The sequence below is a fragment of the Ovis canadensis genome, chromosome 4, assembly GCF_042477335.2.
Source record: "Ovis canadensis isolate MfBH-ARS-UI-01 breed Bighorn chromosome 4, ARS-UI_OviCan_v2, whole genome shotgun sequence".
Classification (NCBI taxonomy): domain Eukaryota; kingdom Metazoa; phylum Chordata; class Mammalia; order Artiodactyla; family Bovidae; genus Ovis; species Ovis canadensis.
Genome location: NC_091248.1, coordinates 66181299 through 66194299, shown reverse-complemented (window position 1 = coordinate 66194299; position 13001 = coordinate 66181299). Strand labels below are relative to the sequence as shown.

General features: G+C 36.8%; 1 protein-coding gene across 20 annotated transcripts in view; it reads left to right on the top strand.

Moving 5' to 3' along the window:
* ST7 (suppression of tumorigenicity 7) overlaps positions 1-13001 on the top strand; it is a 276264-nt gene that overhangs the window by 54574 nt on the left and 208689 nt on the right. The window contains exon 1 of one of the 20 annotated variants that reach the window (XM_069586690.1): positions 3089-3535. The exons of 16 other annotated variants lie outside the window; for them this stretch is intronic. In XM_069586690.1, the coding sequence (XP_069442791.1) occupies positions 3514-3535 (22 nt within the window). In that variant the 5' untranslated portion in view covers positions 3089-3513. Of the gene's footprint in view, positions 1-3088; positions 3536-13001 lie in introns of those variants that run through there. 3 more of the 20 variants (XM_069586682.1, XM_069586680.1, XM_069586688.1) reach the window with 3 other exon arrangements.

The following is a 13001-nucleotide window of genomic DNA, read 5'->3' as shown; positions in this document are numbered from 1 at the left end:
GTATACAATTTAAAACAGATCTCATGTAAGATAATATTCTGGTTTTAGCCCTTTTGAAGTGTATTGCCCTTTCCTACTTCCTACAGCTATATATATCAGCACCATTATTGATACAGGCATACCTCGTCTTCTTGAGCTTCCTTTTATTGCTGTTTGCAGATATTGCATCCTTTTACAAATTGCAAGTTTTGGGGAACCCTGCATCAAGCAAGTCTGTCAGCACCATTTTTTCCAACAGATTTGCCCACTCTCTGTCTCTCTCTCACATTTTGGTAATTCTCACAAACTTTTCGTTTTTCATTTTCACACACTTTCATCTCACACATTTTTCAAACTTTTTCAGTGTGACATTTGTTACAATGGTGACCCGTAATCAGTGATCTTTGATGTTATTACTGCAACTCACTGAAGGCTCAGGTGATGGTCAGTATTTTTTAGCAATTAAAGTATTTTAAAATTAACATTTTTTAAGACATATGCTGTGGCACACTTAATAGATTATAGTGCAGTGTAAACATAACTTTTGTATACACTGGAATACCAGAAAGTTGTGTGACTTGCTTTACTGTGGTGGTCTGGAACAGAGCCTACAGTATCTTTGAGGTATACCTGTGTTTTCCACTGGTTGTTAACCTGGACTGCTTATTTTGGGAGGGATGCATTTTTCTTAATTTTTGCAATTTTCTCTCATTTTTAGTGTTTTTGGTGACCTTTTTTTTCTAAGAACTTCTCCATATTTTTTATTGATTTCTATTTTCCTTTTAATTGAATTCTTAAAATATAGTTTTGGTAATTTTTTTTTCAAGAGACATTATAGATGAGTAGTTACGAGCATATGTATGGAAACCAGAGTGCCTGAGTTTGAATCCCAGCTTATCATTTAGTAACCTGCATGACCACCATCTATCAAATGTGGATAATAATGGTATCTGCCTTGTAGGGTTGTTACGAAGATTAAGTAAGCTGATATATGTGAAGTTTTCAAAATAATACCTGGTACAGAGTAAACATTTAGTAAAAATTGGTTATTATTATCTTATGTGTGTGTTTGTTCCGTCACTTCAGATGTGTCTGACTCTTTGTGACCCTATGGACTGTAACCCGCCAGGCTCCTCTGTCCGTGGGATCCTCCAGGCAAGAATACTGGAGTGGGTTGCCATGCCATCCTCCAGGGGATCTTCCCAACTCAGGGATCAAATCCACATCTTCAGCATTTCCTGCTTTGCAGGAGGATTCTTTACCACTGAGCTACCAGGGAAGCCCTTATTATTATCTTTGTTAATGTTAATGTGTTAGTCACTCAGTCGTGTCTGACTCTTTGTGACCCCATGGATTGTAGCCCACCAGGCTCCTCTGTCCATGGAATTCTCCAGGCAAGAATATTGGAGTGGATTGCCTTGCCCTTCTTCAGGGGGTCTTCCTGACCCAGGGATTGAACCCAAGTCTCCGGCATTGCAGACAGATTCTTTACCATCTGCTGCTAAGTTGCTTCAGTCGTGTCCAACTCTGTGCAACCCCATAGACAGCAGCCCACCAGGCTCTGCTGTCCCTGGGATTCTCCAAGCAAGAACACTGGAGTGGGTTGCCATTTCCTTCTCCAATGCACGAAAGTGAAAAGTGAAAGTGAAGTCACTGAGTCGCGTCCAACTCTCAGCGACCCCATGGACTGCAGCCTACCAGGCTCCTCCGTCCATGGGATTTTCCAGGCAAGAGTACTGGAGTGGGGTGCCATTGTCTCCTGAGCCACCAGTAAAGCCCCATTATTATCTTACCTACAATAAAACATTTGTTCTTATGTAGCATCATTGCAGTTTCTCCATAATGGTTTAACATTTTCGGTAAGATGAAGGTCAAATTACCTTTATGCACATCCATACGATGGACTATTATGTAACCATTTAAAGATGAGGTGGATGTACATATAGTGACTAGAAGAACTATTAGTGATGTTTTTAGATGGTAACTTGCAGTTCCACAACCATATAAGAATTTAGTGTTTAAAAGCTGTGTTATATAAAGACATGCCTATAAACTTTAGAAAGTATTAGAAAAAGTATATACCTTAGATGAATGAATGGAAAAGAAACTTGAGCTTTTGAACTTCTTGTTTTATATAACTTTAACAATGGGATTATTGAAAGACATCCACACATTTTTGTGCATTTCAATATTTTTAAAATATTGAGACAAACTTTCTTTGCTTGTGTTGGATAGATATTCTAATAAAAGTCCGTGCACTTATAGATTTTAGAAAAGTAGATTTCTAAGAGTAAAGGTAATGCAGGTAATGAATCAGGAGACAAAATAATAATATCTTCTTTGTCTTGGTGGGCGGAAAAGAAATATGATTGTCGATCATATATGCCTACTTGCACACAGGTGTACACAGGTGTGTGTACACAGCATTAACATTACTGAGTTACCCTGGAAAAATGACAGGAATTCTCATAAGACAAAATAAAAATAAAGCAAAAAAAATAGGATAGGAAACATATGTGTACATACACATATTCCTGGAGTAGTGGTTTTCACATGTGCATAATAGTTGTAAAATAGCTAATAATGTATTCATTAACATTTGAGTGCTCACTGGGTGTCAAACAGTGTTTTAAGCCCTTATAGTGTTGTTTTGCATTTGCTTGTGAATTTATATGCCAGGATATGTGTGGAACAGTGTACATATTTTCACATACTTGTGATTGAGTATACAACCCCTGATCTGTCAGTCTACCCAAGCCTACTGAAAAAGCAATGAACTCGAGTTATTTTAAACGGTAGGTTATTTTTCTCATTTCTCATATTCTTAATTCCTTTGAAAAGTTCCACTTGCTGCATAAACTCAAGAACCCTAATTTGCATATCTTTGTGGTTGGTTGCTATAAAGCCAGTATTTAAATTTCTTTGAGGTCTCTTTTAGAGCCTAGTATCTCAGGATGAAGATCTTGTCAGGAGGGTGAATATATATGTGAATATGTATGTGGCTCTTGGTCTTGGGCATTTTGTGACAAAGGAATTCCCCTTTGAATTGCCTGCTCCCCTGAAGCCCCTGGAGCCTCTGGCTCAAGCAGCGCAGTCGGTCTGTGCAGTGTCTCTGACGTCACCAGTGTATGCATAAGCCCTGCTATTGTCTTACTGCTATAACTGGGCTGGGGATTGCAGTATCCGCTGTTGCTGCTGCTCCCAGTCTTGCCCCCGCTGCTACCTAGTCCTGCCTCCCTGCATCCCAGAAGAGCCACATCGGCCTGCCTTTCCCTATTGGATTTTCAAAAGCAGCTCTTCGATTTTTGGTGCTGTAGGAGACCTTGCTTTTTAATCACACGGGAGAACACTGAAGCTTGTAAGAGGAGAATCTGGCAGCTGGACACAGCTTGGACTGCATTGTCTGTCTTCATGACCTCTGCTGTGTAGCAGCTCATCTCTCCACTCTCACACGTACACTGTCCTCGATTTTTTTCTTCCTTCCTTCTTTCCTCCATTCTTCTAATTTTTTAAAAGCAGCCTCTGGAGCCAGCCATGTTTGGCACTGAATCTTCATGTAAGTAAATGGATCTCACTCTGCTATTTAGAAATCTGCTTGCTGTCATGGTTTCATTGGCTTGGAGTTCATATCTCTTTGCCGTAGGTCATTACCAGCCTATGTATTTTGACTCTAATTACAAATAAATTGGTCTCAGGTAAAGGACTTCCCCTTCACTGGGTTATTCATCCTTAAGGCCAGGGATGTCAGTGTGGTCAAAATCAGGCCTCCAAGAGGGAGGGAAGAAGACAGGAATCTAGGCAGCCTCCCCAGAACGTGTTAATTGGGGGGATCAAGTCTGTCACTGATCTATTGTTGTGGTTCTATAATGGCCCTTAAACCCTAAAATAGATACTGTGAGGATCTGAGATGTTAGTGTTTATTAAGAAAGAAAAAAAGGCTTACATTTTTTAATCTAAAAGGAGAAAGAGGTATCATTATAGCTTCTTCCCATATTTTTACAGAAACATAGGGGCAGACATTATATGTAGATACAAAGAATAAAAGTTTAGCTTTTTTGTTTTAATGGATTTTTTTTTTTTTTACACAATGGCTTCAATTTTGATATGCTGGCTAGTGCCACAGTCCAGCAGCAGCATATCTGTCTTAAAACTTATACAATGAAATTGCTTTGGTGCAGAGCAGGCCCCGCAGAAGGGGCTGGGCTGGATGGCACTTGTGGACAGCTAAAATGGGCATTTGAGAAATGATGACCAGCCTAAGTAACGTGAATTATTTAATGCTGGATGTAGAATAGTATAACTTGTCAATGCAGTTTTACAGGCTCTGTAGAATATTTTGTCATTATCCAGAAGCAAAGGTGACAGTTCAGAATTTATAGAGACTTGACCTGCTGACCTAGGACTTTAAACATTGGCAAGACACTGGCTTTGTGGGGAGAGAGGGTTAGGGCAGGAATTTAAGAAACACATTTCTTATGAATGTATAATTCAGTCTCTCCTTTCTGATTTTGGGTAATCAGTGTGATTATTTATGCACAGTTGATAATTATTCCAGAATAGCAGTATTTCAAGAGAGCGGATACTCCTCAGGTCTTCTGTTTCTTGATTGGCTATTTTAAAGGGTGGATTATTTTTGTTGTTTTACCTACAAGCGTCCCATTTCTGAAATTACCACAATGCCTTATCAAGGTCAAGATAGAATAACAATGAATGTGATTGCCATTCAGCATGTGATAGTTTTATTTTTTTAATAATTTAAAAATGGTTTTTGAATTCACTTAAAATGATACATTTGGAATTATTGTCACCCAGGATTAGAAACAGATTATTTAGTGGCGAAGACCTTCCAGTTTCGTTTCAGTCATTGAATTTTGTTTAAGTAGGAACCTAGGTAGAGTAGATAGAAGTATTTACATCCTAAAGGAAAATTAGTCTTATTACTTTGTTTAGCTGAAAATTGAAGTTGAAATTCAGTGTGGGAACCTTTGGGTTCTTGACATAGGGCCTCTAACATTGTCTGGCCAGGTTTACCCAGCAGACAGCCTTTCTTGATCGTTAAACCTCATCTTTTGATAATATCACCCATGCGCTATGATCTATGTTTGAAAACTGCTGGCTGCTTTTGGTCTCCATAGCTACCAAATTACTGTACAGATAGAATGCCATTCAGATGACAGAACATCATCATGTAGGTTGTTTCTTTTCTTTCTTTTTTTTTTTTTTACTTTACTGAGTATTAAGTTTTGTTTCCTGCTTGTCACTAGAAGACCATAGATAGATTTGTACTGTCAGTGGCTGCAAAATGTTCAGAATGGACTGCCTTCCTTAGATAAGGAGATTCCTTTAATGTGTACTTGGAGTTGAGACAAGTGTATTTTCTTTGTGTTTTAAGGCATAGCTTTTCTAGGCCTTTAGTTTCCATCTTTTGGAGGCTGTTTTATAGACTGAGACTGTATTTAGAATATTCAGAAAAATTGTCACATTAGAAGTTCCAATTAGTTCAGAAGGGATCTTCCAAACCACTTGGTATATTTTTACTAATTTTTTACAGTAAATACTTGTTTAGCTATCTATTCTGTGTACAGTGCTATGCTAGATCTTGGAAAGTTTCATTTTTTTTTTCTAACATATTCTAATTTCATAATTCTTATCCTTAATTTCTGGTTGCAGTAACTTACTTGTATTCGATGCTTTTACTTTTAAATTGAGGTATGGTTCACATACAATAAAATGCATAAATCAAAATGTGGAACACATTGAATTTTTGCTTGTTTACACCTTGGAACTGCTACCCAGTTTGAGATACAGAGCATTGTTTTTACTCCAGAAAGTTCTTTTGTGATGACCCTTCCCAGTCAATATTGCTTGTCCCAATATTACTTCTGTTCCTTGCCAAAAGGTGATCACTATTCTGAATTCTGTTGATATTGTCACTTGTACGTGATTAAAATTTTCTTTCTCTGCTTTTAACTCTTTGCCTATAAGAAAAGGAAATGTCAATAGCAATTTCCATGCCTTCATTTTCAAGTACTGGATTGATTAAGCTGACTTCATGTTTCAGGTCAGGTATTTGAGGTAACCTGAGAATCACATTATAACCTGTTTAGTCTCACTGAAATCGTATTACTTAATGTAAACGCCCAAAAAGCACCCCCACCCCACCCCCTCCTGCCACACACATTTCAAGAGTCTTTAAAATGACAAAAAAAACTTACCTGGAAGAGTAAAAAGTTTATCAGAGTTAAAACTTACATAGTTATGGCAACAGAATTAATAAATGCCCTGTCTGACCTCGCTTCAGTGAATATCTTCTTGATTCACTTTACAGAAGAACTCCAGCAGTGTTGGAGTCTCATTTTTTCTAACAGTATATCTGAATCTCCCGTAGTTGTATAAATTGGACACAAACTATTTTCAACCTACTTTGAAATGAAAGGGTTCTATGTTATGTGTAAATTAATCATTAGTACAAAGCAGGAAGTATAGCTTCTGTAATCTGTTACCATCTTGATGTATTTCACTGAGCTTTTCCTTTACCGAAATTTCCCATGTCTAAAAATGGGAGTAGTAGGTCTGCCCTTTATCTGCTTTGAGGAAATGCAATTTTAGTCTGGTCAAAGCAATTTAGGCTTAGGATGTAAGTACTAAAAAGAAAGTTTAGTGAGGGGAATAGTCATTTAAATGCATATGCTGAATGCTTGATTTAATGATAGTTCATATTTTTAAAATCAATGGAATTCCACAAAAATTAAAATTTCTTTTCCTGTTAATATTTTATAAATAGAGAAAAAGCTCCTCTTTTTTTTTGGTGAAGTAAGGGACACTGACTTTGTACTGCTGCCATTTGGTTACATCCTTCATCATAAAGCCAGTTATTCTCCAAAGAGTAAGCATTTCAAATACATGGACACTTATTCAATTAGTGTTTTTCTAGCTCCGTCCTCCTCCTGCCTCCCTTCCCGTGTTTAACTTTTTTAGTTCTCAAGGGTACCATTTAAGATGTGCTGTGGTGGGAATTGTGCTCTTTTCTAACAAGTTAAAGTGTCTTATTTAAAAGCACCTACCTTATTAGTTCAGGGAAGAGAGCAACATCCTACCTTTTCAGAAACAGTGTACCCTTGGGGCAAATAGTGTCATTTAATCCCTCCTTTGAACAGTTTGTTGTAGTTGTAACATATTAGAAAGAACATCTACTGTATCTTGAAAGGGAAAGAGAAATTACCCAAATCCCAGCAGAGCAGTAGTATTTTGTGAGTTTAGTAGTGATGGGTATATGGTAGACCTGTGTGTCAGATTGTCAGTTCTCTTTAGCTGTGGTATGACTGTCTTGCAAATCTTCCTTGCCATTTTCTGCATGCCCATCTCACCTTCAGTAGGCAGCTAGATGCTGGAAAGGATTTGGGGTATATGTGCTGCCACATATGATTTTTTTTTGATGCATACCAAAAGGGCAGCTGTTGCTTTTTATTTTCATTACTGATGAATGTATTAATTTGGAACTGACAGCTTCTCAGTTTTAATAGTGAGTATGGTATCATGCTTCTAAGAACAATGTACTTATCTCAAATTTTGAGCCATTATGTGAGAGATAGTAAAATGAATATACTCTAGCAATATTAGATCACCAAGAAACTGTATAATTATGTATAATTAAACAGACAACTCTTTTATAGAAGAATAAAAGAGTCACATTGCCTTTTTATATATTTCAGGGCCATTCTTGACAACCAGTCATACGTGAGATTAAACTTGGGTCTATTGTTTTGGTGTCATTTATGTGAATCAGTTGAGATGTTAACAGCAACTATGGTCTTTCAAAAAATGGCTGTTCACAACTGGACTGTTCTGCAGTATAAGCCCTCAGTTCAGTTCAGTTCAGTTCAGTCCAGTCACTCAGTTGTGTCCGACTCTTTGCGACCCTATGAATCACAGTATGCCTCCCTGTCCATTAGCAACTCCTGGAGTTCACTCAGATTCACGTCCATCGAGTCAGTGATACCATCCAGCCATCTCCTCTGTCATCTCCTTCTCCTCCTGCCCCCAATCCCTCCCAGCCTCAGAGTCTTTTCCAATGAGTCAACTCTTGGCATGAGGTGGCCAAAGTATTGGAGTTTCAGCTTTAGCATCAGTCCTTCCAATGAACACCCAGGACTGATCTCCTTCAGAATGGACTGGTTGGACCTCCTTGCAGTCCAAGGGACTGTCAAGAGTCTTCTCCAACACCGCAGTTCAAAAGCATCAATTCTTCGGCACTCAGCCTTCTTCACAGTCCAGCTCTCACATCCATACATGACCACAGGAAAAACCATAGCCTTGACTAGACGGACCTTAGTCAGCAAAGTAATGTCTCTGCTTTTGAATATGCTATCTAGGTTGGTCATAACTTTCCTTCCAAGGAGTAAACATCTTTTAATTTCATGGCTGCAGTCACCATCTGCAGTGATTTTGGAGCCCCAAAAAAACAAAGTCTGACACTGTATGACACTGCTGTTTTTGCTGTTACTATGGTTGACATTTTAGTACTATATCCCTCCCTTTATTAGTTTTTGTCATATGAAGCTAGGTAATTCAGAGTCATTTTCCTTTCCAAATCTTTAATCCAGCTGTTAGTATTTAGCTGTATTGAATTTTAGATGCTTTCATCTTACTTAAAATGCACATACTTAAATATACACACAAAAACTTACTGCTAATTCTATACTTAGAACATTAAATAAAAGAAAAAAAATTACATGACTTTAGATAAATAGAAACTGCAGATGGCTAAAGTCACAATAAAGAAAAATAATTATGAATCACTGGAATTTACACTGGGACATAGTCATACAGGAGCCTGGGAAGTAAAGCTCGTATAATACTTTTGACTTGTCTGACTGTATTATTGTTTTTTCTTCTGACAATGTTAAGTCTGATGGGAAATTTCCTTTTGGGTTTCTTGCCTGTTAATAGTTGGCATAGTGATTTTTAGAATTAAGGGAATATTTTAAACGAAATAAAGATAGGAATTTGTTTTTTTCCCCCTGGATATTTATATACTGATTCTGTTAGTATAGGAATGGAATGAAAATACCCAGTGGTTATTTTAAAATGTTCAGAGTACTTATTTTCACTTGAGTACTGGTTTCCTTAATTGTTAGTCTGGTTTGTTCAGCAGAAATTACACATGAGTTTTCAGTGATCTGTTGTTTTCGTTGTCACAATGGACCAGATTCATATCCTGTATAAACTGTGGGGAGTCTATGGGGAAAAATTACCATATATGGAAACTTTCCTCATAGAATCCCCATGGAGTTACACAGGATGTGAATAGAATTGTTATGGATTCTGGGTTGAATCCATATCACTTACACTGATAATGTGTATTTTTAACGTTAACAGTAGTTACCACGTTAAATTATGTTCAAATGCTATTACATGTTCAATACAAGACCATATGGAACATAAGAAAATAAATTATATGGTCATTTTTACATTTTTTGAAGTGTATTTATAGCCCACTATTTTCCCCTAATAAGTGTAAAACATTCATTAACATGCTTCTTAGTGTGTCTTTAATTAGAAAATGCCAGTTTTGAATTATTTAAAAGTCCTGTAATGTCACATTTGCTGTGCGAGTAGTAAAATGTAATATTTTCTCTGTAGAGATTTTGCTTTTATTAGTAATGGGTTCAGTTTATTTTGAACGGAGGGACCAAGATGTATGTTTAATGCATGTTGTAGAAATGGCAGTAACCATGTGCCTGTTGCAGTGACTTAAGCGTAGAGACTCTGGTGCTCGATTGCCTGAAAGCAAATCATGGATGTACCACGTTCTATCAGGGTTTGGCCATCTACCATCTAAGGTCTCTGGGCCTAAAGTGTGACTTATCTGACAAACTCTTGAATGTTAGGGGAGTCTGCCTTTTTGGGTCAGGACATCTGCACCAGTGTATGGCTTATTAAGGGTCACTCAGGTAGTGGGAAAGACTGGCTGAAGAAAGGGAAATGTCACTTTGTAAGAATGAGTGGAAGTTCCATCACAAGGATCTTTGAAGGGACTCAGTAGGAGATCTGAAGGGAAGAGACTACATAAAACTGATGAAATAGGTCAGGGTTGACAAATGCCCAGTGTTTTTCACTACTAGTCACTGCTGCGGTAGCTATCACTAATTGGTTACAGCAATTTTGTAGGATGGCTTTAAGCCACTAAGAGTTGAAATGTTTTTTTTCTTAAAACACTTGGCTGTGCAAGTATTTTCCACATTAGTGTGAAAAATAATCACAAGAATAAATGTTTAAATAAACTTGAAAACAGTTATAGAGTTAAGAAAGATTAAGAATCTTAAGTGTTCCAGTAGTATCCCTTTTGGTTTAAAATAAACATACCATTCTGTGTCACATTATGACTCTCTGGAATATCAAAATAATTCAGAGCCACTTCTCTCTTTTAAATGAAATTTACACCAGTTGAAGACATATCTCCAGAGTGTAGCAGCATACCTAACATATAGTAAGCACTCATTCTTTGAAATTTGAATCTACTGTAGCTTAAGAGAATATTGAAAATATGATATATTGGCTTCATAAGAGATTGATATTCAGTTTAGTTAAAATTTTCAGGTTAAGGAGTTTATCATACATAACTGGCACATATTGGAAATATTGTCAGTGAACAACTCTTACCTGTCACCCCTCAGGCAGGAGTAGGCGACAATATGGACTTCTTTTACTAAGCGCAGATGTGTTAGCAGTAAATTGCCATTTACTGATGCTTGATTATATACTGACCTAATGACTATATTTCACCTAAGTTCATGTATCAATTTAATATTATCAAGTAAAAATAAAGAGGAATTATAATCATCAATTCATTTACAGCATGAAAACTGAGAATTGTTTCTTTGCCAATCCTGATGTAATTTTAAAAATTAGAAAAATTATTTTCTACTTCTTTGTGAGAATTTCAGAATAAGGTTCAGGCATATTGGCATGTTTGGGGGGACAGTGAGTCTTATTGGAATGCATACAGATTGGGATGCATTACCCACTTCCTTCATCCATGACTACTTCTAGAACACCTAGGCTTAGTGGAGGCTTTAGTAGGGTTTGGCCTGGTGATATGCATGGATAGTCCAAGCATGGGCTTGACTCAGAAGTCTAGAATTTCTTACCTGAAACTTTCCTAGATTTGTTTTAATATAATACTTTTTCAGTTCTCTATTGCCATACAACAAACCATCCCAAAACATTGTAACTTAAAATAAGCATTTATTATTCTATTCAGTTCTATTCTATTCAAGTCTGTTTAGCTTGACTGATTGATTGGAGCTGCTGGTGGGTCTCATGTAGAGTCTCTGATGTGGTTGCAGTCAGATGTCTCTTGGCTGCAGTTATCTAAAGGCTCATCTGAACTGGAGGTCCAGAATAGCTCTCTCACATGGATATCAGTTGAGGCTGGCTATTGATTTGGGGCTTAGCTAAAGTTGTAGGCAGTAATACCTATATTTGGCTTCTTGATGAGATTCAAGCTTCTCATTTCATGATGCTAGGTTCTCAGAGAAAGCATCCTTTAACAGAGCATCCAAGAGACCTAGGAGGAAGCTAAAAGGTTTCTTATGACCTGATCTTCGAAGTCTTAGGAGTCACTTCCATTAGATTAGATTGGCTGAGCGTGACACTAAAATGAGCCCAGATTCAAAAGGGAGAGAATTAGACTCTTCTTGGTGAGGAAGTGGCAAGAGTGCATTGTAGAAGAGCAAGTAGAATGAAAAATATTTTAGTGGTAATCTTTCAAAATGTACTGTGTCATAAGTAGTTTCCAAACTCTGCTCCACGAAATTGGTGCTATGAGGATTTGAGTTAAACAAGGAGTCGGCAGACTTTCCCTGTAGAGCCAGATAGTGAATATTTAAAGTTCGAGGACCGTTCAGTCTCTTTTACAGCTACTGAACTCTACCACTGTGGCACAAAAGCAGCCATAGACAAATAAGTGTGGCCGTGTTCCAATATAACTTTATTATGGATGTGGAAATTTGAATTTTTATATAATTTTCACATAACCAAAAATATTCTTTTTTTCCAACTCTTGAAAAATGTAAAAAAGAAAACATTCTTAAGTCAAGAACTGTACAGAACCAGGTGGTGGGCAAGCTCTGGCCCACGGGTCTTAATATTTGCTGACCCCTGCTTTTAATATTTGATTTGAATTTCATTTTTAATTGCTAAAAAACCTGAAAGAGCAACAGATATATTCACATATTAAAAATAACTAATTTTGATATATTGGGTACTGCTGATAAATGAACTCAGGTTCTTATTGGTTGACTTTATTATTAAATATTATAATTCAAACCTATAAATGTACATCTGTTTAACATATTGGACTCTGCCATAATACTTTGTTTGAAAGAAGGTTGTGTTAAAGTGAGTAAAAGAAAAAAATAAAATCATGAGACATTTGAAGGCTTAATTTCTATTCGGTTCTCAAGAGTAACACTAGGAAAGACAGACTGTGGAGAACTTCTGTTTGATTTAATTTCACAAATATTTATAGAGTGTAGAGGAACTGCCCATGATAAGCGATAAGAGGAAAAAAGCTTTCAAGAAATTTAATGTTCAACTGGAGATGGTGGAGTGAGACAGTGAGAAGAGAACCAAGAGGGTTATAATATTAAAACTGTATGTTTCTCTTTCAGTTAAGTCAGTGTAAATTAGATTATTTTTGACACAGGTACCCATAAATCAAACTAAAGATTGGATGTCATTGGAATTGCCATTGTATAATATGCAGAATTTGACAAAAGAAACCAGCTTTTTCTTGAAATAATTTTATTGGAGAACAATATGCATATGATAAAATGTATCCATTAAAAATGGATACATTTAAAATGTACAGTTTGATGAATTTTGACAAATGTATACCTACCTATAACCATCACAATCAAGGTACAGAACATATCCATCACCTCCCAAAGTTACCTTGTGCCACTTTAGTTTATCTCCATGTTTCTAGACTTTCACATAAATGAGGTCATACAGTGTAT